This window comes from Peromyscus leucopus, chromosome 5 (genome assembly GCF_004664715.2).
Source record: "Peromyscus leucopus breed LL Stock chromosome 5, UCI_PerLeu_2.1, whole genome shotgun sequence".
Taxonomy (NCBI): Eukaryota; Metazoa; Chordata; class Mammalia; order Rodentia; family Cricetidae; genus Peromyscus; species Peromyscus leucopus.
In genome coordinates this window covers 145,391,910-145,416,021 of record NC_051067.1, presented here as the reverse complement: position 1 = coordinate 145,416,021, position 24,112 = coordinate 145,391,910, and the positions used below count along the sequence as shown (strand labels likewise).

At 42.5% G+C, this 24,112-nt stretch overlaps 1 protein-coding gene across 1 annotated transcript; it reads right to left on the bottom strand.

Moving 5' to 3' along the window:
- Window positions 1–9,464: 9,464 nt before the first annotated feature.
- Tmem70 (transmembrane protein 70) lies at window positions 9,465–20,546 on the bottom strand. Its single transcript, XM_028864635.2, has 3 exons — window positions 20,240–20,546; window positions 17,544–17,649; window positions 9,465–10,227 (listed from the first exon to the last, which is right to left on the bottom strand). The coding sequence occupies exons 1-3, from the start codon at window positions 20,432–20,434 to the stop codon at window positions 9,770–9,772; spliced, it is 759 nt and encodes a 252-aa protein (XP_028720468.1). The 5' UTR covers window positions 20,435–20,546; the 3' UTR covers window positions 9,465–9,769.
- Between the last annotated feature and the right edge of the window lie 3,566 nt (window positions 20,547–24,112).

The following is a 24,112-nucleotide window of genomic DNA, read 5'->3' as shown; positions in this document are numbered from 1 at the left end:
GCAGACAGACCCAGCGACAACTGACAGGGACATACAGGCCCGGCAGCAGACTGCAGAGGTAGACAGGCTCGGCAACAGAGACAAGCAGACGCAGCTTGGAACAGGGAAGCCTCTAACCCCAACACCCGTGGAAGAATATCTCCATGGGACGGAACCAGAATGAATCTGAACACTCCCTCTGAGGCCAACCCAGGGTCCAGCTGCTGATCCTGCGAAACCCAACTACTTGGAGGTGTTGGTGAGACTACCCTGCTCAGCTGAAACCCATCTGGGAGAGGATTCAGATGCCTACAGTTTGAAGTCTGAATAAAAAAGATCAGCTGAGGAGTTGACAAATGAACAAAATGTGACCTGGGAACACAGAAGAAGGCGCTACCCAGCCACCAAACCAGATCACCAGAATCATAAGTATATAATTCACCGACTGAGATCAGCTGCCCCTGAAGAAATAGCCCAATAGCACCAATTTAACCAAGAACTCCTACTAAACCAAGACTAAAAATTAGAACAAGAGAGGCACTCTCAGACACAGACACCACCTGCACCGCACAGAGGAAGAGATGAGTAGACGCCAGTGCAAAAATACAGGAAACAACATAAAGACCTATATGGCAACATCAGAACTTAGTGATTCTACACCTACAAGACCTAAACATACCAAGACAGAAGAAACAGAAGAAACCAACCCTAAAAATGACTTTAAGAAGATGATAGAGGCCCTTAAAAAAGAAATAAAACATTCCCTCAGCCAGGCGGTGGTGGCGCACGCCTTTAATCCCAGAACTTGGGAGGCAGAGCCAGGCGGATCACTGTGAGTTCCAGGCCAGCCTGGGCTAACAAGTGAGCTCCAGGAAAGGCGAAAAACTATGCAGAGAAACCCTGTCTTGAAAAAAAAAAAAAAACAAAAACATTCCCTCAAAGAGGAAATAAAAACTTTCCTTAAAGAGGAAATGAAAAACTCCCTTAAAGAGGAAATAAAAACTTCCCTTAAAGAGGAAATGAAAAACTCCATTAAAGAGGAAATAAAAAACTCCCTTAAAGAAATGGAAGAAAAAATGAACAAAAAATGGGAAGAAATCAAAGAAAGCCAAGAAAAAACAATTAAACAGATGAAAGAAACATTCCAAGATCTGAAAAATGAATTTGAGACAATAAAGAAAACACATGCTGAGGGAATGCTGGAAATAGAAATCCTGACTAAACGAACAGGAACTACAGAAATAAGCATAACCAACCGATTGCAAGAGATGGAACAGAGAATCTCTGACACTGAAGACACAATAGATAAAATAGATTCGTCAGTCAAAGAAAACACTAAAGACAAAAAAGTCATAACACAAAACGTCCAGGAAATTTGGGACACCATGAAAAGACCAAACCTAAGAATAATAGGGATAGAAGAAGGAGAAGAATACCAACTCAAAGGCACAGAAAATATATTCAACAAAATCATAGAAGAAAACTTTCCTAACCTAAAGAAAGAAATACCTATGAAGATACAAGAAGCTTACAGAACACCGAATAGGCTGGATCCAAAAAAAAAAGTCCCCTCGTCACATAATAATCAAAACACTAAACACACAGAACAAAGAAAAAATATTAAGAGCCGCAAAGGAAAAAGACCAAGTAACATATAAAGGCAAACCCATCAGAATAACACCAGACTAATCAATAGAGACTATGAAGGTTAGAAGATCATGGACAAATCTCATGCAGACACTAAGAGACCACGGATGCCAACCCAGACTATTATACCCAGCAAAACTCTCAATCACCATAGGTGGAGTAAACAAAATATTCCAGGATAAAACCAGATTTAATCAATACCTGTCCACAAACCCAGCCCTACAGAAAGCACTAGAAGGGAAAATCCAACCCAAAGATTGGATTTTCTAACTAAACACGTCCATGAAAATCAAGCAATAGATAATCCCATACCAACATACACCACAGAAGGACAACACAACAGAACCACAAAAAATAACAGGAATTAACAATCACTGGTCATTAATATCCATCAATATCAATGGTCTCAACTCACCTATAAAAAGACACAGGCTAACAGAATGGATAAGAAAACAGGACCCATCCATCTGCTGCATACAAGAAACACACCTTAACTTCAAACACAGACACTACCTCCGAGTAAAGGGCTGGGAAAAGGCTTTCCAAGCAAATGGACCTAAGAAACAAGCTGGTGTAGCTATCCTAATATCTAATAAAATAGACTTCAAACTAAAATCAATCAAAAGAGATCAGGATGGACATTACATATTTATCACGGGAAAAATCCACCAAGATGAAGTCTCGATTCTAAAAATTTATGCTCCAAATACAAAAGCACCCACATTCATAAAAGAAACACTACTAAAGTTTAAAATGCACATCAAACCCCACACATTAGTAGTGGGAGATTTTAACACACCACTCTCACCAAAAGACAGATCTACCAGACTGAAAGTTAACAAAGAAATAAAGGACCTAACAGATGTTATGACTCAAATGGACCTAATAGATATCTACAGAACATTCCATCCGAACACAAAAGAATATACCTTCTTCTCAGCGCCCCATGGAACCTTCACAAAATTGACCACATGCTTGGACACAAAACAAATCTCAACAGATACAAAAAAATTGTAGTAACCTCCTGTATCTTATCAGACCACCGTGCCTTAAAGTTAGACCTCAACAACAACAAAAATTATAGAAAACTCACAAACTCATGGAAACTGAATAATGCCCACCTGAAACATCAATGGGTCAAGGACGAAAGAAAGAAAGAAATTAAAGATTTCCTAGAATTCAATGAAAATGAAAGTACAACATACCCAAATTTATGGGACACTTATGAAAGCAGTGCTAAGAGGAAAATTCATAGCTCTAAATGCACACATAAAGAAGATGGAGCAATCCCATACCAATGAATTAACAACACAAATGAAAGCTCTAGAACAAAAAGAAACTCACCCAGGAGAAATAGACGCCAGGAAATAATCAAATTGAGGGCTGAAATCAATGAAATAGAAAACAAGAGAACAATACAAAAAATCAATGAAACAAAGAGTTGGTTCTTTGAAAAAATCAACAAGATAGACAAACCCCTAGCCAAATTAACCAAAAGGCAAAGAGAGAGCACCCAAATTCACAAAATCAGAAATGAAAAGGGAGACATAACAACAGACAACGAGGAAATCCAGAGAATCATCAGATCATACTTCAAAAACCTGTACTCCACAAAAATGGAAAACCAGGAAGAAATGGACAATTTTCTGGATAAATACCACATACCAAAATTAAATCAAGACCAGATAAACCATTTAAATAGACCAATAACCCCTAAAGAAATAGAAACAGTCATCAAAAGTCTCCCAACCAAAAAAAGCCCAGAACCAGATGGTTTCAGTGCAGAATTCTACCAGACGTTCAAAGAACTAATACCAATACTCTTCAAAGTGTTCCACACAATAGAAACAGAAGGAACACTACAAAACTCTTTTTATGAGGCTACAATTAACCTGATACCCAAACCACACAAAGATGCAACAAAGAAAGAGAACTACAGACCAATCTCCCTCATGAACATTGATGCAAAATTACTCAACAAAATATTGGCAAACCGAATCCAAGAATACATCAAAACAATTATCCATCACAATCAAGTAGGATTCATCCCAGGGATGCAAGAGTGGTTCAACATACGAAAATCTGTCAATGTAATACACCATATAAATAAACTGAAAGAAAAAAACCACATGATCATCTCCTTAGATGCTGAAAAAGCCTTTGACAAAATTCAACACCCCTTCATGATAAAGGTCTTAGAAAGATCAGGAATACAAGGAACATTTCTAAACATAATAAAAGCAATTTATAGCAAGCCAACAGCAAACATCAAATTAAATGGAGAGAAACTCAAAGCAATACCACTAAATTCAGGAACAATACAAGGCTGTCCACTCTCCCCATATTTATTCAATATAGTACTACAAGTTCTAGCTAGAGCAATAAGACAACAAAAGGAGATCAAAGGGATATAAATTGGCAAGGAAGAAGTCAAACTTTCACTATTTACAGATGATATGATAGTATACATAAGTGACCCCAAAAACTCTACCAGGGAACTCCTACAGCTGATAAACTCCTTCAGTAAAGTGGCAGGATACAAGATCAACTCAAAAAAATCAGTAGCCCTCCTATACACAAATGATAAAAGGGCTGAGAAAGAAGTCAGAGAAACATCACCCTTTACAATAGCCACAAATAATATAAAATACCTTGGGATAACACTAACTAAACAAGTGAAGGACCTCTTTGATAAGAACTTTAAATCTCTAAAGAAAGAAATTGAAGAAGATATCAGAAAATGGAAGGATCTCCCAAGCTCATGGATAGGTAGGATTAACATAGTAAAAATGGCAATCTTACCAAAAGCAATCTACAGATTCAATGCAATCCCCATCAAAATCCCAACACAATTCTTCACAGACTTGGAAAGAAAAATACTCAACTTCATATGGAAAAACAAAAGACCCAGGATAGCTGAAAGAATCTTATACGATAAAGCAACCTTTGGAGGCATCACCATCTACCTCAAACTCTACTGTAGAGCTACAGTAATAAAAACAGCTTGGTACTGGTATAAAAACCGACATACGGACCAATGGAATCGAATTGAAGACCCTGACATTAATCCATGCACATATGAACACCTGGTTTTTGACAAAGGAGCCAAAACTATACAATGGAAAAAAGAAAGTATCTTCAACAAATGGTGCTGGCATAACTGGATGTCAATATGTAAAAGATTACAAATAGATCCATATCTGTCACCATGCACAAAACTCAAGTCCAAGTGGATCAAAGACCTGAACATAAATCCAGTTACACTAAACTTAATAGAAAAAAAGTAGGAAGCACTCTTGAACGCATTGGCACCGGAGACCATTTCCTAAATAAAACACCAACAGCACAGACCCTGAGCACAACAATCAATAAATGGGACCTCTCGAAATTGAGAAGCTTTTGCAGGGCAAAAGACACAGTCAATAAGACAAAAAGACAGCCAACAGAATGGGAAAAGTTCTTCACCAACCCCACATCTGACAGAGGATCGATCTCCACAGTATATAAAGAACTCAAAAAACTAGACATCAAAATACTGAACAGTCCAATTAAAAAATGGGCTAAAGAGCTAAACAGAGAATTCACAAAACAAGAAACACAAATGGCTGAAAGACATTTAAAGAAATGCTCAACATCCTTAATCATCAGAGAAATGGGGAACCCATGGCTGATATGTAGAACTGAATGGTATTGTAAAATTAAAAAAAAAAAAAAAAGAGTAGAGAAAATAACTGGAAGATTTCTATGCCTTTCAGAACATGTGGCCTGAATCTCTCAGCAAAGAAGCTGCAAAGGCAGTGCATGATGTTGCCTTGGGACATGAATGACTTGCTCAGGTGGTACCGGTAGAGGTGCCCTGTGAAGGGTTAGGTGGGCAGTCTGCTACCATCAAAATGGAGAGGGCTGAGAGCAACTCTGCAGAGGTGATAACAAAATGAAAGAAAGGCATCTGCTCTATTGGGAAAGAGAGGCAGAAGCTACTGTCTGGTGTTGTGGGATAATGCTCTTGTACACTGTAAAGATTTGTCACTTGAATTGGTTTAATAAAACACTGATTGGCCAGTAGCCAGGCAGCTGTATAGGCAGGACGAGCAGACTAGGAGAATGCTGGGAAGAGGAAAGGCAGAATCAGGAGCTGCCAGCCAGATGCAGAAGAAGCAAGATGAGAATGTCAAACTGAGAAAAGGTATCAAGCCACGTGGCTAAACATAGATAAGAGTTATGGGTCAATTTAAATGTGAGAGCTGGTCAGTAATAATCCTGAGCTAATGACCGAGCAGTTATAATTAATATAAGCTTCTATATGGTAATTTGGGAAGCGACTATTGGGTTTTGAGATTTGTTGGTCGAACAGAAACTTCTGCCAACAAACGGTGCCCAACATGGGACAACTACATCCACATAAAACCTGAGAGAACTTGGGAAAGGATTCTAAACACATAAAAACAGAGTCAAATGCAGCTTCTTGGTAACCACTTTTTCTCCAGTGGGCTCAGTTTGCTGGCAGCGAGCAGAGGCATGGCTCCTTTAAGAGACGGTTTCCTAGCCGGGGCTGTGGTGGCACACACCTTTAATCCCAGCACTTGGGAGGCAGAGCCAGGCAGATCTCTGTGAGTTCAAAGCCAGCCTGGTCTACAGAGTGAGATCCAGGACAGGCACCAAAACTACACAGAGAAACCCTGTCTCAAAAGGAGAGAGAGAGAGAGAGAGAGAGAGAGAGAGAGAGAGAGAGAGAGAGAGAGAGAGAGAGAGAGAGCTAGTTCCTGACTCAGCATTAGTAGGAAAAACCTCACTGCTCTTTTAAGAGGCCCTGCTGCCAAACACTTAAATGGTGTTTATGAGCAGCAGGCAGCACAATAATCAGTGGTGGTGTAGACCTAAAACCTCCCCAGAGTTGGGGGTGATACATGTGGTTCCATGAAGCTAGATTAAATGCTTATGTGGTAAGGAAAAGATAAAGATATGCAGTAAAGACAGATTCAGAAAACAACAACAGTTTACAATGTGTTTAAAAATACATGTAGAAAAAGAAAAAATACATGTAGGCTTGGGAGAGTAAAGAAAAGGTATAGACAGTCATAAAAAAGAAATATATAGTTTTAAAATAATAAAATGCTTGAAAAGGGAATAAAGTAATGTAAAAAAGCCATGTAAAGATGGAAAATACACAGAGAGTCTGGAGACTGTATGTTATTATGTTGTTTTTGAGTTGTTTGACTACTGAGGAAAGAGCAACAGCTGCTAAGAGACATTTTATTATAAATGTTGCTGAATTAATCTATATGTTTTGAAAATGCCTTGATTTCAAAATTTAAGTCAAAAGACATGTTACTTTGGAGGGGAGGTTATGCCTTTATTTCCACAGGAATGAGAGGCTGTAGATTCATTCTGTGTAAAGAAAAATCAGATTTGACCAATGAAGATCTGAAAAAATTCTAGTGGGAACAGATGGCCCAGTTGATCCAGAGCACCTGTGTTGCAGTTTCCTCTGAGTTCTGCATCCAGAAAGGCTTCAAGGCTGCTGGCTGAGATGACCCAGTCTTACAGACTACTCCAGTCAGGACTTGACTATAATCCTAAATTTTCTCAGGGTCCCCATAAGATTAACAGTGCCCCCAATCAGCAGGAAGTAGCCTAGAAAACTATGCCCACATTCACAAAAAAATGGATTATAGATTGTCGCGTACGCCTCGACCAGCAAGGAAGACGCAACACCAGGCTCTTCTCCAAGCAGTTTATTCAGGAACCTTGAAATAATCTTCTGACTTCTGACCCCGGGGAAAGCCAACCCATAACCTAAATAGCTTCTGGGCAGCCAACCCCAATCTGCCACGTGGGTACTGCGGATAGGTCCAGGTGCGAGCAAGCAAGCCAAATCCTTAGCCTTAGCCAAATAAGGAGTTGTTTATCACAGAGAGCACTCACCGTCGGGAGGGTGGAAGGCGGAAGCCAGCGCCATCTTTGAGGCACGGCTGCACGCAGCTCTCTACAATAGATGTTTGTTTTTGTTTAGGGGTTTTGGATACAATTTGTTATTGGTCATAATCGATCTCTTTCTAAAAGAAGAAAGGCGGTATGATATAGAAGTGATGAGAAAAAGGAGATTATTAAATCTACTTTTCTACTTTAATCCAAAAAACAACTTTTTTTTTTTTTTTTTTTTTTTTGGTTTTTCGAGACAGGGTTTCTCTGTGTAGCTTTGCGTCTTTTCCTGGAACTTACTTGGTAGCCCAGGCTGGCCTCGAACTCACAGAGATCCTCCTGCCTCTGCCTCCCGAGTGCTGGGATTAAAGGCGTGCGCCACCACCGCCCGGCCAAAAAACAACTCTTAATCTTACATATTTTACATCAATATGGATCTTAGTTTATTGATGGCAAATTTAAAGTTAATTTTGTTATACTGTATGTATATTTCTATTCTTATTTAGGTGCAACACATTTAAAATGTAATATATAATTTAAAAATATGGATTAATAATCATCTATAATTGCAAAAAAACCCACATAATTCCATTGTACACTTAAGAGATAAAGATCTTGGTTTTGGACAAGATTTGGGGTTGGATGTAACCCAGGCTGGATTTATGTAGCTAAGGGCAGCCTTAAATTCCCAAGCCTCCAACATTTACCTCTTAAATGCTTAGGTTGCAGGTGTATAAAAATCTGAAAATGCAAACTCTCCTGCAAGCTAACACAGATGGCTATTTTATGGGAGGTAGTATGAATGTATTCAGTACCAATGATTTGCCTACTATCATGAGGAGTGTTGAGGGACAAATGGGGTACAGAACAACTAACCAAACTTGGCTGTATATCCATTCTTACTATGGGCTACCACACCAGAGGATTTAGGCAGAAACCAATATTCTAAACCAAAAGACACAGTAACTGCTTCTTATAATTTATGAACTTTACGCAAATGTTTGTTTTTGTTTTTTTGGGTTTTTTTTTTTTTTTTTTTGGTTTTTTGTTGTTTTTTTTTTTTTTTTTTTTTTTTTTTTTTTTTTTTTTTTTTTTTTTGGATTTTCAAGATAGGGTTTCTCTGTGTAGCTTTGTGCCTTTCCTGGATCTTGCTCTGTAGACCAGGCTGGCCTCGAACTCACATAGATCCACCTGCCTCTGCCTCCTGAGCGCTGGGATTAAAGGCGTGCGCCACCACCTCCGGGCTAAGCAAGTGTTTTTAAGTAGAAGTATATTCATACACTCAGCACTCAGGAGAGACAGAGGCAGATAGATCTCTATGAATGCAAGGCCAGACTGGTCTACATAGCAAGCTCTAGGCATCCAATCTCACATAGTGAGACTATGTCTAAAAACAAAAAGAGATAAAAATAAATGTAGCCATGCATATAGCAGAATACACATGACTATCCACATTTTTTTTTAAAATGCCAAATGCTGTTTATTGAAGGAGGGAAGAGGTCTTAAATACAGGCTTACAGCACAATGGGAGAACCCCAGAGGGTAGAAGTTCACTACCGACATTTTACAATCTTGCATCTAAGCTGTTAATGCCCATTATGCAGGATACACAGACAAGGAACTTCCCTTAAGCATTCGGGAGGGTGGAACCTGGCAGGAAATTAGCCCAGGGAGGATATCAAGGTCAGACTATCCACATTTTTAACAGAAACAATGTATTTTATTACACAGGAACATCATCTGAAAATTAGTCAGCAATTCTGCTTAATAGTTTCAATTTTTTCGTTTTGTTTGTTGAGATAGGGTTTCTCTGTGTCCTGGAACTCTGGCTGTCCTGGAACTCGCTTTGTAGATCAGGCTGGCCTCCAACTCATGAAGATCCTCCTGCCTCTGCCTCTTGAGTGCTGGGGTTAAAGGCATGCACCACCCCCATCCAGATCAACTTTCTGTTTTAAAGACAGGGTCTTACACAGTCCAAGCTGACCTCAAACCTACTTCCTGCTTCATCTCCAAGGAAACCCCAAATTGCTGACCTTCCTACCTCCATTTTCCAAGTGCTGGGATTATAGCTGTTCTACTTATATGATGAGGGTCCAACCCAGGGCCTCGTGTAAGGCAAACACTATACCAACTGCACTGTATCTTCACATTAACAATAACAAAATATAGGCAATTGTATCATACACTGAAACAGATATGACATAAGCAAAAACAAACATGTTCATTTTTCATCCCCATGCAGTTTCTTTTCACTGACTTCTTCTACATCATCAAAAGTGAATGGTTTGTCATATCCCATTAGATGGTTATAGTCTTCAGGGTTGGGAAAGAGCATTGGATTAACTAACAGGGATTTTGTTTTAGCATAAAAGCTGGTAAATAGATGTGAGCTCTCTGGAATCTTCACATCATTTTGTTGGAACACCGTGCTTATTTCTGAAAGCATGGCATTGTAAGTAATGGCTTTGTAAGTGTCGGTTGTGGCTTCGTGGTACAACCGAATGACGTAGCCTTTTGTAAGGAAGTGGAGCAACGTGGGTGTGATCACTGCGAAGATTCCCATGATCCCATAAAATAAGATTTGCAAAGGCAGACTTCCAAATGTCAAATTACTTTGTGAAAGATACGGTAAAAATGCAAGGCTGAGCACACTTGTAGAATAAGAGAAACATTTCACACCTAAAGAGAGAGGGAAAAAAAGAATTAATAACTAAGTTTTATAAAACAATCAATCTATCCTATTAATTCCTCCAGCCTTTTCTTCCTATACCACTGTTATAATTTGAATGCAAAAAGATTCCCCTAGTTTCATGTGCTAAACACTTGGTCCCTAGAGGATAGCACAATTTTGAGAAATTTCAGAACTTTAGGAGGTAGAGCTTGGCTATAGCACTCAGGTCAGTTGGTGGGTGCATCCTGTCCTGGCCCCTTGCTCTTTCTCCTATGCATCCTGTCCTGGCCCCTTGCTCTTTCTCCTATGCTTTGAAGTGAGGAAGCTCCTCTGCCATATACTCACTAGCACCCTGATGCTCTCTGTTCAAGGGTATGGGGCCAAACAACCATGACCAAACCTTCTAAAATTGTGAGCCAAAATAGATCTTTCTTCATGAAGTACTTTTCTTGAATATTTGGCTAATACAATAATCATAAACCCACCATCAACAACAACAGAAAAACACAATAGAGTGCTTATTATATGCCAGGCTCTCCCTTCTGTCTTAAGTAATTTACTTATTCTAATCATAAAATATATAAAAAAGTCCTAGGAGAGGTATCTAATTATTATCATCGCTCTATTTAACAAATGAGAATTGGTGAGGCAGGAAGATCACAATTTTGAGGTGACCATGGACTACATTGTAAGACTGCTTCCAAAAAGAGAGGACAAGAGAATAGGTATCCGAATTAGCCTATGGGGTGTATTTGCTTAGCATGCTTGCTGCCCTAGGTTGATCCCCAGCACTGACAAAATCTTAAACACTGAGGAGAACAGAAGCTGAGTGGCTCATATCCCAGTACTAGAGGCAAGGGCTGGAAGATCAGACCTTCTGATCAGATCAGATCAGAAGTTTACAGCAAGCCTGGGATAGAGAGTGAGGTACAGGCCAGTTGAAGCTCCAGGCTGGGGGATCGATCATTCAGCAGGTAAAGTGTTGCTGTACAGCCTGAGAACCTGAGCTCCGATCTCTAGCACCCACAGAAAAGCTGAGCATGGCAACACACCTCTCTAACTCCATAGCGGGAGAGGCTAAGACAGGTAGATTCCCATTGCCTTGCTAACCAGCCAGTCTAATCAAAATGATGATCTCCAAGCTGGGCATGGTAACACATGCTGCCTTTAATCCCAGCACTCAGGAGGCAGAGGAAGGAAGATCTGGAGGTCAAGTTCAGTACAGATTGAGTTCCAGAACACACAGAGCCACACAGTGGAAACCCTGTCTCAAAAAACCAAAACCAAAAATCTCCAAGTTCAGTGAGAGATTGTCTTGGTAGAGATTTGTTGTAGTTAGCTTTAACCATCACCTTGGCATAGCCTAGTCACCTAAGAAAGGAGTCTCAGCTGAGAGACTGTCCAGATCAGACTGGCCTGTGGGCATGTCTAGAGAGGACTGTCTTGATTAGTAATTGATAGAGGAGGGCCCAGCCCACTTTGGTGGCACCAATCTCAGGGCAGGTGGTCCTGGGCTGAAAGAAACCTAGCGTAGTCTGTGAGTAAGCCAGCAAGCAGCATTCCTCCAAGGTTCCTACTTCAAGTTTTCGCTGGAGCTCCTGCCCTAACTCCCCTCAATGATGGAGTGCAATCTGGCAGCTGAAATAAATCTAACCTTCCACAGTTGCTTTCGGGCAGAGTATCGTGCAACACGAACAGAATGAGAGTAGAACAGGTGCAACAGAGGCGAATACCGGACATGGATCTCTGTCTCTCACACACACACACACCCTCCCTCACCTCCTCCCTCACCCCTATAACCACCCACAGCCCCACACATAAGGAGGGGAGGAAGCAATATACAATGCCATATAACTAGTTACTAAGTAGTTGGGTTGGGATTCAAACCCAAGTAATTTGACCTTCATGAACGAGGCTGAGGCAGGAGAATTGTGAGTTCAAGTTCAGCCGTGGCTATACATCAAGACTCTGTCTCAAGAAATAAAACAAGAAAAATAATTTAAATACCATTTACTTTGAAAATATGTAAGTTGAGATTCTAAAAAGTTGATTATAAAGTACGTTTGGGGGGAAAAAAAGAGGGCAAAATGATAAGGGTTAGCCCTCTCAGATATTAAAATCTAATAAACTATAAAACAGTGTGGCACTGCCCCCCAGAGAGAGAGCGAGAGATAGAGAGAGACTAGTATAACATTGATGCACACATAAAGAGACAGAGCAAAACAGAAAACCCCAAAATACATTGAATTATGTTGAATTTAATACAGAATAAAGACATAATCAGTGGGTAAGCTGGGCAAGGTGGCACATGCCTCTTAAAAAAAAAAAAATCTGGGGCCAGCAAGATGGCCCAAAGGTCAAAGCACTTGCTGTACAAGCCTGACAACCTCATTTCAACTCCCAGAACCCACATAAAAATAGGAGAACTGACCCATGTTGTTCTGCTTTGGTTTTGAGACAGGGCTTCTCTGTGTAGCCCGGGCTGTCTTGCAACTCACTCTGTAGACCAGACTGGCCTCGAACTTAGAGAGATCCCCCTGCCTCTGCCTCCTACATGCTAGGATTAAATTCAGGTGCCACCATGTCCAGCTATAATGTTCTTTGACCTCTATACATGTGCCATGTCCCTCCCTCTCCCCCCCCCCACTAATAATAATATTTTAAGAATTTAAAAAGAAAATGATAAAATTCAACCCATACATTGTACCATAAGCCAACAAAAGTCCAGAGTTCAGAGATTTAAATGTGGGGGAAAAAAAAGCATCATAGAGGTATCCATGAAGTCCTTTATAATCTGGAATGGAAAATTCTGAGTATGACTATAAATACAGAAACAGAGCTGGATATGCTGACACAAACATGAACTCCTTGAACATGGAAGGTGGAAGCAGAAGTGAAACCCAGCTTCAGTTACACAGCAGGTCTGAGCGAGGAGAGCCTGGACAACATGAGATTCTACACACAAACACAGACGGGGTGGAGGAGAGATGCCCTAGCCGTCCAGAGTCAGCACTGCTCTTGCAGAGTTCAGTTCCCAGCACCCACATCTAGTGGCTCCAACTGCCTGAAACTCCAGCCTGAGGGATCCAATGTCTCCAGCCTCTGAGGACATCCGTACTCGTGTGACACACTCCCATGAGGACACAGTCACATACACATTTAAAAAGTAATTAAATCTTTTTTTTTTTTAAGTTCCAGAAACAACCAGGATCAAAAGACTGACAGTCTGACTACATTTTAAAAAAGAAAGAAGAAAAGGAAAACACAGCCGGGCATGGGCAACACCAGTAATCTCAGCATGTGAGACGGGAACAGAAGATCAGTCAGTCCAAGGCCAGCCTACTTCACATAGCAAGTTAGAGACTACATCCTGTCCCTGACAGAAATATTTTGAATTTTTATCAGAAGGATTAGTATCCCCAACACACAAAATGCTTGTGGAATGAGAAAACCAAAAAGCTTGACATTTTAAGGGCAAATATATAAATGGCCTTTTAAATAAATTTAAATAAATTGGTAAAAAATCTCACTCATAAGATACACATAATTAAAACTGATGTTACTGCTCTGACCCAAATTGACAAAAACAAGTCTGACAGCTGTTTATGAAGCTGGAACTAAGCAGCCACTCTTATACACTGCTATTGGCTGAAAGTTTAATTACATTGTCAGTAATTTAAAAATAGTTCCTTTCCTCTTCCCACAGATGGTTGCTATGACATCAGTATGCACGAGATAAATGAGGACCATGGTGCCTTCTATATAACTCACCCCTTCCAAAATCTCTTTTTTTCCCATTACTTTCGTTACACTGAAGTGAGTTAAGTAGTGTCCCCTAAAACTGATGCCTAACTAGAACTTCACGTGTCCTTATTTGGAAACAAGATCTTTGCAGATCTAAAGAACAAGATGACATCATGCTGGATTAAGGTGGGCTCTAAATCTAACGAGAGTGCCCTTATAAGGGCAGAAAAAATAAGAGATGCAGGGAAGGCTGCCACAGGAAGAACCAACAGCAGTCAAAGTCAGGCAAGCTACAAGCCACAAGTGCTAAGGACTGCCAGGAGCCACCAGAAGCTGGATGGGGTAAGAATACTTCCTAGAGCCTTCGAGAGCTCGGCCCAGCGCACACCTCACTAGACACTTCCAGCCTGCAGAACTGTAAGAAAGTACATTTCTGTTGTTGCCAGTTTCTAAAAAGAAACTATTAGCCAGGAAAGTGGAGGAGCAGGAACCGGATGTGACCAGGCACACTGCACCCAGTCAGGAGATAGCTGTCTCCTCTTTACTCAGCCCAGGACCCTACATATGGAATGGCAAAACCCACATTTAGGGTGGATCTTCCCAGCTCCACTACACTAATCCAGGCAATGTCTCAGACACACCCAGAGGCTCTCTGGATCCCTTCAAGCTGACAGTCAGTAGGAACCATGACAACCTTCCTGCCTCTGTGCTCCTTTCACATCTCTTCACAGTCAGACACGACCTAACGGAAGCCATCGGATGCAACCACTTTGTTCTTCCTCTCCTCAGCTTGAACTCGCCTAATCCCAGCACTGGGAGCCAGAGCCAGGTGGATCTCTGTGAGTTCGAGGCCAGCCTGGTCTACAGAGTGAGATCCAGGATAGGCACCAAAACTACACAGAGAAACCCTGTCCCGAGGGGGGCGGGGGAGAGTCTGCATTACTATCCCTAAGACACGGCAAATATGGTACCTGTACTTACCTAGGGCGTCTACCCGTGTGGCAGGTAGAGAACTTCCAGAATCACAGCACTATCTCAGTGTTGCTCCCTGAGCTCCCACACAGAAAGTAGCACTGACCTCGGACCCATCACTTTCCACTATCCACAGCACTGAAAGGCTCAGGCAAAAACTTCCTCTACCGTCTGTAACTGTACTGTTTTGTTTTTCAAGACAGAATTTCTCTATGTAGCCCTGACTGTCCTGGAACTTACTTATTAGACCAAGCTGCCCTAGAGCTCACAGATATTTAACTGCCACTGGCTCCCAAATACTGGGATTAAAGGTGTGTGGCACCACACCCAGTTCCAGGCAACCATTCTAAGGTATTAATTACCAGGGCCAGGCACACAGGACAGTCAGGACTACAAAGAGAGATCCTGTCTGAGAAAAAACAAACAACAGGTGTAACCAGACTTTTAGTCACACCTTTTGTATTATGATCAGATACTGGAGAAAAGCAACTTAAAAGAAGGAAAAGGTAGCCAGCAGCGGTGGCTCATGCCTCTAATCCCAGCACATGAGACGCAGAGACAGAAAGATGTCTGTGAATTCGAAGCCAGTCTGGTCTACAGAGTGAGTTCCAGGACAGGCACCAAAACTACTCGGAGAAACCCTATCTCTGAAAAACCAAGAAAAAAAGAAAGAAAGAAAAAGGTGGGGGCTGGAGAGATGGCTCAGTAATTAAGAGCACTAACTGCTCTTCCAGAGGACCAGGACCAGGGTTCAATTCCCAGCACCCACATGGCAGCTCACAACTGTGTGTGTAACTCCTGTTCCAGGGCTGACACCCTCACACAGACATACACACAGGCAAATACCAATGAACACAAATTAAATAATTAATAATTAATTAATTAAATAGATAAATTCTTGGACACGTGATTTCTGAGATCTCAGCCCACAGTTACTTAGTCCTACGTACTTGGGCAACATCATGCCAACAAGTGTATTATATAATGGAAGACCTTCATGACAACCTGGAAGCAGAGAGAGAGAGAGACAAGGAGCCAGGAACAAGATACTCTTCCCTCCAAAAACTCACCCCCCAGTGACCTACTTCTAGAGGAAGGCCTAAAGTTTCCAGAACTCTCAAAAACAGTGCACCAGCTTCAGAAGTTTAAATCAAACCATAACATCTTCCCACTTTCTAAAGACTATTCAAACATTTTCATTTTCCTGTCGAATACTCTAAGACAAGTGACCTAAGGGAAGCTTCAATGCCTCAATGCCTAGTTGTAAGATCACAAAACTGGGGAGCTGGAGAGATGGTTCAGAGGTTAAGAGCACTGGCTGCTCTTGCAGAGGTCCTGAGTTCAATTCCCAGCAACCACTGGTGCCCTCTTCTGGCCTGCAGTCATACATGCAGGCAGAACACTGTATACATAATAAATAAATAAACCTTTAAAAAAAAAAAAAAAAGATCACAAAACCACAATTCAGCCTTCAACCATCTTTGTTTGTTTTCGAGACAGGGTTCCTCTCTGTAACAGTCCTGGCTGTCCTGAAACTTGCTTTGTAGGCCAGGCTGGCCTCAAACTCAAGAGATCCTCCTGCCTCTGCCTTCCAAGTGCTGGGATCAAAGGCGTGCGCCACCACCACTCACACCTTCAAACATCTTTAAAACTCCTAAAAGGGAAAGTATCCACCTCTACATTGAATCAATGGCTTCAAGTAAAAAAACAATTTTCCTCATGTATGGTGGTATTTTCTTTGTACTGAAATGTGATTTTCATTGTATGTTAATAAAGTTGCCCGGGGGTCAGAGCTATTAGAGCCATAGCAAGAACGAGGTGGCGGCGCACGCCTTTAATCCCAGCACTTGGTAGAAGAGCTAGGTAGATCTCTGTGTGTTCAAGGATACAACCAGCATTGGAGACATAACGCCCTTAAGACCTGGAGGGCGGTACTTACAGGCAGTGATGACGCAGTCATGCGTTTGGGTTTACAACCAATGAGAAGGCAGAACAGAAAGACTATTTAAAGACAGACACTCAGGAAGTAGCTCTCTTTCGGGGAAGCTAGGAGCACTGCAGGAGGTAAGATTTTAGCTCTGAGCTCTGACCTCTCGGCTTTCTCTTTTACATTGGTTCTGTGTTTCTTATTTTAATAAGACGGTTGGATACATATACACTCATGTGTTATAATAATTGAGTGATGCTAAGAACATAGGTGACATGCTAAACAAGTTTACTGGGTAGGGACAAGCCCAGGAGGCCTCAACTCCATACAAAGAAATATAAGCAATTGAGTAAAGATGGGCTTGGGAGAAGTGGTCCTCCCCAGAGAAGAGCACACCAATTGGTTTTCCAGTGCAAAACTGTCAGCCCTGAATACACAAACAAGTAGCAGGTTATAGTTAGGTGTATGTGTGTGTACACGCACGCACGCACGCACATATACATACATATGCATACGATAACAATTAGTGAAGAAAAGAGGCTATGAATTTAAAGGAGAGTGAGGAGGAATATATGGGAGGTTTGAAGGCAGGAAGAGGGAAGAGAGAAATACAATTAAATTATAATCTCAAAAAAAAAAAGAGGAAAAAAAAAGGGAATGACATTACTTCAGATTACCCACCAAATACTGTGCGGGCCAGGTTCCCAGTATAAATCAGTCTTCCATCTTCTGGTTTATCCAACTGTGAATGTAAGCAGCGGACACATTGCTTCCAACAAACAGATATCTATTGAAACAAGAAACCATTGACTAACTGGCTTTTTGAATAAATTTTTAGTTTTTAATCACAGCTTTATTATTATTTATTTATAATGAAGACAACTTGTTACAATGTGACATAAAGAACTTCAGATTAAGAAAGACCTTATCTTTTTTTTCTCCTTTTTTTTCCCCTCCTTTTTTTTTTTTTTTTTTTTACCGGAGACAGGGTTTCTCTGTGTAGCTTTGGAGCCTGTCCTGGATCTCACTCTGTAGACCAGGCTGGCCTTGAACTCAGAGATCCACCTGGCTCTGCCTCCCAAGTGCTAGGATTAAAGGCATCCTCCACCACCACCACCACCACCACCACCACCACCCCACGCCCCCGGCTGACCTTATCTCTTAAAAATCAGGTTAACCCTACCCCTAACCCTGAGGAGCCTTTAATCCCAGCCCAGCACTCGGGAGGCAAATTCAGGTAGATCTCTGTAAGTTCGAGGTCAGCCTGGTCTAAAGATCGAGATCCAGGACAGGCTCCAAAACTATACAGAGACCCTGTCTCGAAAAACAAACAAAAATAAAACAAAACAAAACATCAGGTTGAGGGATGGATGGAGAGGCTCAGTGCTTAAGAGGGCTTACTGCTCTTCTAGAGGATCAGAATCGAGTCCCTACCCCCAAATGGCTGCTTACAACCTTCTGCAACCCACGTCCATGGGATCTAATACCCTCTCCTGGCCTCCATGGGTACTGCATGCATGTGGTGCAGAGAGATACATGAAGACAAAACACCCATATATATATACAATAAAAATCTTAAAATAAATTAAGTTGAAAATGGTAAAAAGAAGACACCCAACCAGATAGTAGTGGTGCACCTCCTTAATACCAGCACTCAGGAAGCAAAGGCAGACAGATCTCAGAGTTCCAGGTCAGCCTGGTCTACAGAATAAGTTCCAGGACAGCTGGGACTATACTGAGAAACCCTGTCTCAGAAAAAAAAAAAAAAAAAAAAAAAAAAAAAAAAAAAAAAAAAAAAGATACCTAATGTTGACCTTCAGGTGTGTAAACATACACTACATATGCACAAATAGTTTTTAAAATTAATCTTAATGCAATAATCTTAGCAAAACACTATGAATTGAGGTTGTGTATTGGTAGATGTGCACATGTGTGAGTACATCAATGTCCAGAGTTCAAACCATAGTCATGAAGGCAAGTGCCCACACAGGCTAGATCATCCTGCCACTCCTGTAGCTTTAATGTCTGTATGCCTGCCTCTGCCTCCCAAGTGCTGGGATTAAAGGCATGGACCACCACAGCCAGGCTTACAACTAGTATTTTTTAAAAAGACTGTTTCCCTAAAAGCCTTGTAAATACCTTGTACCTCATTTTTGTTTTGAGGATAAAGTAGTCCAGGTTGGCCTCCTACTCATAATAGAGCCCATGCTGATCTCTTGCCTCAGCCTCATGAGCTACCCCTGGGATTATAAATGTATGACACCATACCCAGCCCTTTTATCTCTTAGAAAATATGGCTTGAATGCTACATGAAATTTCAAGTATCAGAAGTTTTCCAAATATATGAAAGTATCTAAAAATGAATTCCACACTGCTCATAGTTAAAAATGTAAAAAGTAAGCCTAATTTCTTTGTGTTCAAATTCAGCTAAGAATCTAATATCTGCCGGGGATGGTGACACATGTCTTTAATCACAGCACTCAAGAGGCAGAGGCAGGAGGATCTCTGAATTTGAAGCCAGGGCCAGGCTGGTCTGTGTGTTCCAGAACCCTCTCCAAAAATGCCAAACAAAACCAAATAATCCAATTTCCACTTTAGGCATTTCTTCAAAGTTTATTATTATGTTTTGGGTTGTTTTTTGTCTGTCTTGAGACAAGAGTTTCTCTGTGTAACAGCCCTGATTGTCGTGGAACTAGCTCTGTAGACTAGATTGGCCTCAGATTTAGAGATCCTCCTGCCTCTGCAAACACCACCAACTCGCCCCCCCCCCCCGCCCCGCAAAGTTTATTAGTTCTTATATTTCTCTCAGCAACCAAAGAAATTCCTAAAAACAGAGATAAACACAGAACTCATAGAGAGTTCTTTCGAATCTGTCTTCAGGCACTGCACCAATTTCTTAGCAAATCAACCTTTCTGACCTTCAGTTTTGGGGTAAGAAAGAAACTAGTTCCAGTGTGGTGGTGCACGCTTTAAATCCTAGCACTAGAGAATCAGAGGCAGGCAGGTCTTTTTGTGAGTTCGTGGCCAACGTGGTCTACTTGGTGAATTCAGGCCAGCGGAGACACCTTGTCTTTAAACACACACACACACACACACACACGCACGCACGCTCGCAAAAACTAAACTCAGCGTTGTTATCACAAACCACACAAACTGGAACCACCTATGAAGTGCCCGAACAGCCCAGGGAAGAAGAATGAATCACTTTCCCCCTTGGCAGGCTGTTCATCCCTGGACCGCCAGCCGCAGCCGGACCGGAGGCCGAGGCCTGCTCTTCCCGGGCCCGCACACGGAGGGCTCCCTCCGCACTGGAGCTCAGGACAGGAGGATCACACGCCACGCCCGCTCCCCGCCACCCCAGCCCACGCACGGCCGACCTGCGCTCCCCCGGGTCGCCGGCCCGGCCCGGGTCGCTGCAGGAGCCCGCCGCTCAGCAGTCGCGAGGGCTCGGCGCGGGAGGCCGCACGCCAGAAGGCGACCCCGGAACCTCGGAGCGCGGCGACCGCACACCATGTAGCCCTCCTCCCTCCGGGTCCCGCGGCCCACCGGCCGCCCAAAGCCAAGAGCAGCATGGCGCGACTTTGGTGTAGCCGCTGACACCCTGCAGCTGCCGCCAAGGACGCCAAAAAGCAGCTCCTCGCCGCCGCAGAGGCCCGGAAGTGCGGCGAGGCCCCGCCCCCTAGGGTTGACCACGCCGCCGGATTGGTGCCCGCGCGTGCGCAGAATATGCGGCCGGCCTGCAACCTTCCCTACCTAGTTGGTTCCAGGCAGCAAAGGATCCGCGAATTCCAACTCCCTGCCTAGAGTGGGTTCCGGGTTCTTAGCATTTGGTCGGCTTTATGACCATGTGCGAGGACTGAGTGGGGAGGCATGTGAAAAGACAAAGCCCAGAAGCCTAGTTAAATACTTCTTAACCGAGTGGCGGTGGCGCTTGCCTTTAATCCCAGCACTCAGGAGGCAGAGGCAGGAGGATCTCTGTGAGTTTGAGGCCAGTTGGTCTACACAGGGAGTTCCAGGACAGGCTCCAAAGCTACACAGAGAAACCTTGTCTCGAAAAACAAAAAAAGTGGCTTTGGAAAGCCAGGCTTGGTGGCGCACGCCTTTAATCCCAGCACTCAGAGCTGTTGTACAAAGAAGCCCTGTCTTTGGGGGGCGGGGGTGAGAAAGTGATTTGAGAAAATGATTCTAGGGGTTGGGGAGAGAGAGAGAGAGAAAGAGAGAGAGAGAGAGAGAGAGAGAGAGAGAGAGAGAGAGAGAGAGAGAGAGAGACAGAGAGAGACAGAGAGACAGAGACAGAGAGAGAGAGAGAGAGAGAGAGAGAGAGAGAGAGAGAGAGAGAGAGAGAATATGACTCTAGCCTATCAGAAATAATCCTAGCATATAAGCCCCAAAAGAATGCAATACTTGGGTTGGAGAGATGGCTCAGAGGTAAGAACCCTGGTTGCTCTTCCAGAAGTCCTGAGTTCAATTCCCAGCAACCACATGGTAGCTCACAATCATCTGTAACCTGATCTGGTGCCCTCTTCTGGCATGCAGGCAGAACACTGTGTACATAATAAAGAAATAAATCTTTAGGAATAAAATAAAATAATAAAAAGAATTCAATACTTTATATGCTGTGAACAAAATGAGTGATAATACAATTCAATCACTGAGGTAGGAGAAAATGGAACTTTTCAATTTTGTTGGCAGATATTTTTATCCATACACCCATTTGTTCTTTGCCCATTAAAGAGGCATGATGTAGGGGTGGGGAATGCAGCTTGACTATCATTCAGTGATTGTGGAGTGTCTATAAAGTTGCAAATCCAGATCCATTTTATCTTGGGCCATCAGCAGATCTCTTAATAGTCATTTATTGCTCTCTTCTGTAAATGGAAAAAGAAAAAATAAAAAGGAAAAAGAAAGGAAACATGACTGCTCCTTGTATGGTAGAGAAGTTTATTGTGTAGATATGAGGGAGAGCATAGACAGAGGCAGGGATATCTGAGAGGGTTCGGAGTGCGGAGGGAAGGGGAAAGGAGACTTAGACAAGGGAAATAGAGGAAGGATAAGTGTGGTCACAAGAATCTCAATCCAGGGCATCCCCAAACAGACTGAGATTTGTTAAAGAGAAATGTTCCAAATCACAGAGGAAAGGCATCGCTTGTCCTTGTGATTGGGGCCCAACAGTGGTGAGAGGAGCTTCCTGGCACACTGGTATGGCTTTATAGTAGTAATAGTACCAAAGCAGGGGGCTCTGGGGTGACACCCAGCAGACAAGGAGAAAGGAGTGCTTAGAGCAGGTAGAGAAGACAACCGGATTGGAAGAGGCTTTGGGGGAAAGGCAGGGTTTCAGCAGAGGGAGAGGAAAGAGTCTTAGTATGGAGAGATGCCCAGACAGATTTGGTGGGTTTCAGGAGCCCAAAGGACACTTACTCAATAGTCTAGGGGAGTGGTTAGAGCCAGTTGCAGGGAGAGCAGCTGAAGAGCTGGACTCTAGAATTTGGAGCCAAAATATGCCCAGTGGCAGAATTCAGACTGAGCAAGTGTTCCACACCCAAGAAAGCAAAATTGGTAATTTGGTTCAATTAAGAGAGGCTGAGCTTGTTGGAGGGAGGATCAGTTTTAGTTTGGGTTTTATTGCTGTGAAGAGACACTGTAACCATGACAACTCTAGCCGGGCAGTGGTGGCACACACCTTTAATCCCAGAACTCGGGAGGCAGAGGCAGGCGGATCTCTGAGTTCGAGGCCAGTCTGGGCTACAGAGCGAGATCCAGGACAGGCACCAAAACTACACAGAGAAACCCTGTCTTGAAAAAACAAACAAACAAACAAAACCATGACAACTCATAAAGAAAATATTGAATTGGGGCGGTACGCTTACATTTTCAGAGGTTCAGTCCATTATGATCATGATGGGGAGCATGGCCTTGTGCAGGCAGACATGGTGATGGAGCTGAGAGTGCTACATCTTAAAGGCAACAGGGAGACAACTAATAATCACACCTAGGGAAGCTTGAGCCAAAGAGACCCCAAAGCCTGCCCTCACAGTGACACTGTAAGAATAAGAGGTGCTGGTTCCTGGCACTGGTTACTTCGTGGAAAGGTCACGGCCATGACAAAACACAGTATCAGAGCTTTATTAGGAGGAAGCAGGGAGGGGTGGGCAGAAGAACCAGGCCTGGGGGAGACACGTGTGCAAAGAGCAAAGAGAGAAGAGAGAGAAAGATGGTGGGGGGAAGAGAGAACAGAACAGAGAGAGGAGGTAGGGGTCTGTCCAGCTCTTTAAGGTACAGGTGGACTTACCAAGCTATGCCATGGATGTGCAGATTGCATGACCACACCTTGCTTATGTAATCATCAGCACACACTGATGATGTAAGATGCAAGACCCCCTTGCCTAGCTCCTGAAGAGCCCATGTGTGGTCATGCAGCTGGTGCGCAACAGAATCCCAACAGACACACTTCCTCCAACAAGACTGTTGTAAAATATTATTTTAAGATGTGTTATTGCTAGTTGGTGGTGGTGTACACCTTTAATCCCAGCACTCAGGAGGCAGAGTCAGGTGGATCTCTGTGAGTTTAAGGCCAGTCTAGTCTACAAAGCAAGATCTAGGACAGGCACTAAAACTACACAGAGAAGCCCTGTCTCAGAAAAAAAAAAATGTGTTACATTTGTTTATGCTGTGGAATATTTGCATTATTTAATGATGCAAAGATATGTTGCATTCCTTTATATTGCATTTGTTTAGCTCTGTGAAGCTGTGTTACTGTGCCTGTCTAAAACACCTGATGGGCTAATAAAGAGCTGAATAGCCAATAGCAAGGCAGGAGAAAGGATAGGCGGGGCTGGCAGGATAGAAGGAAATAAATAAATAAATAAATAAATAAATAAATAAATAAATAGAAGGAGAAATCTGGGAGGAAAAGAAGGAGGAGCAAGAGAACAAGAAGAAGAGGATGATTTGCAGGAAAATGGATGGAATTAGAAAATATCATCTTGAGTGAGGTAAGCCAAACCCAGAATGACAAACATGGTATGTACTCACTCATAAGTGGATACTAGATATAAAGCAAAGAACAATCAGACTATAACCCACAGACCCAGGGAGGCTATATGGCAGTGGGGACCCTAGGATGACTGTGGCTTATAATAAGTTTTGGTTTTACTCAATTACTGGGCAAGCCTCAGTGAAACATTTCACTATTAGGATAAGAATTTATACTGTATCAAGCTGATAATAGAAAAATAGATAGATAGATAGAT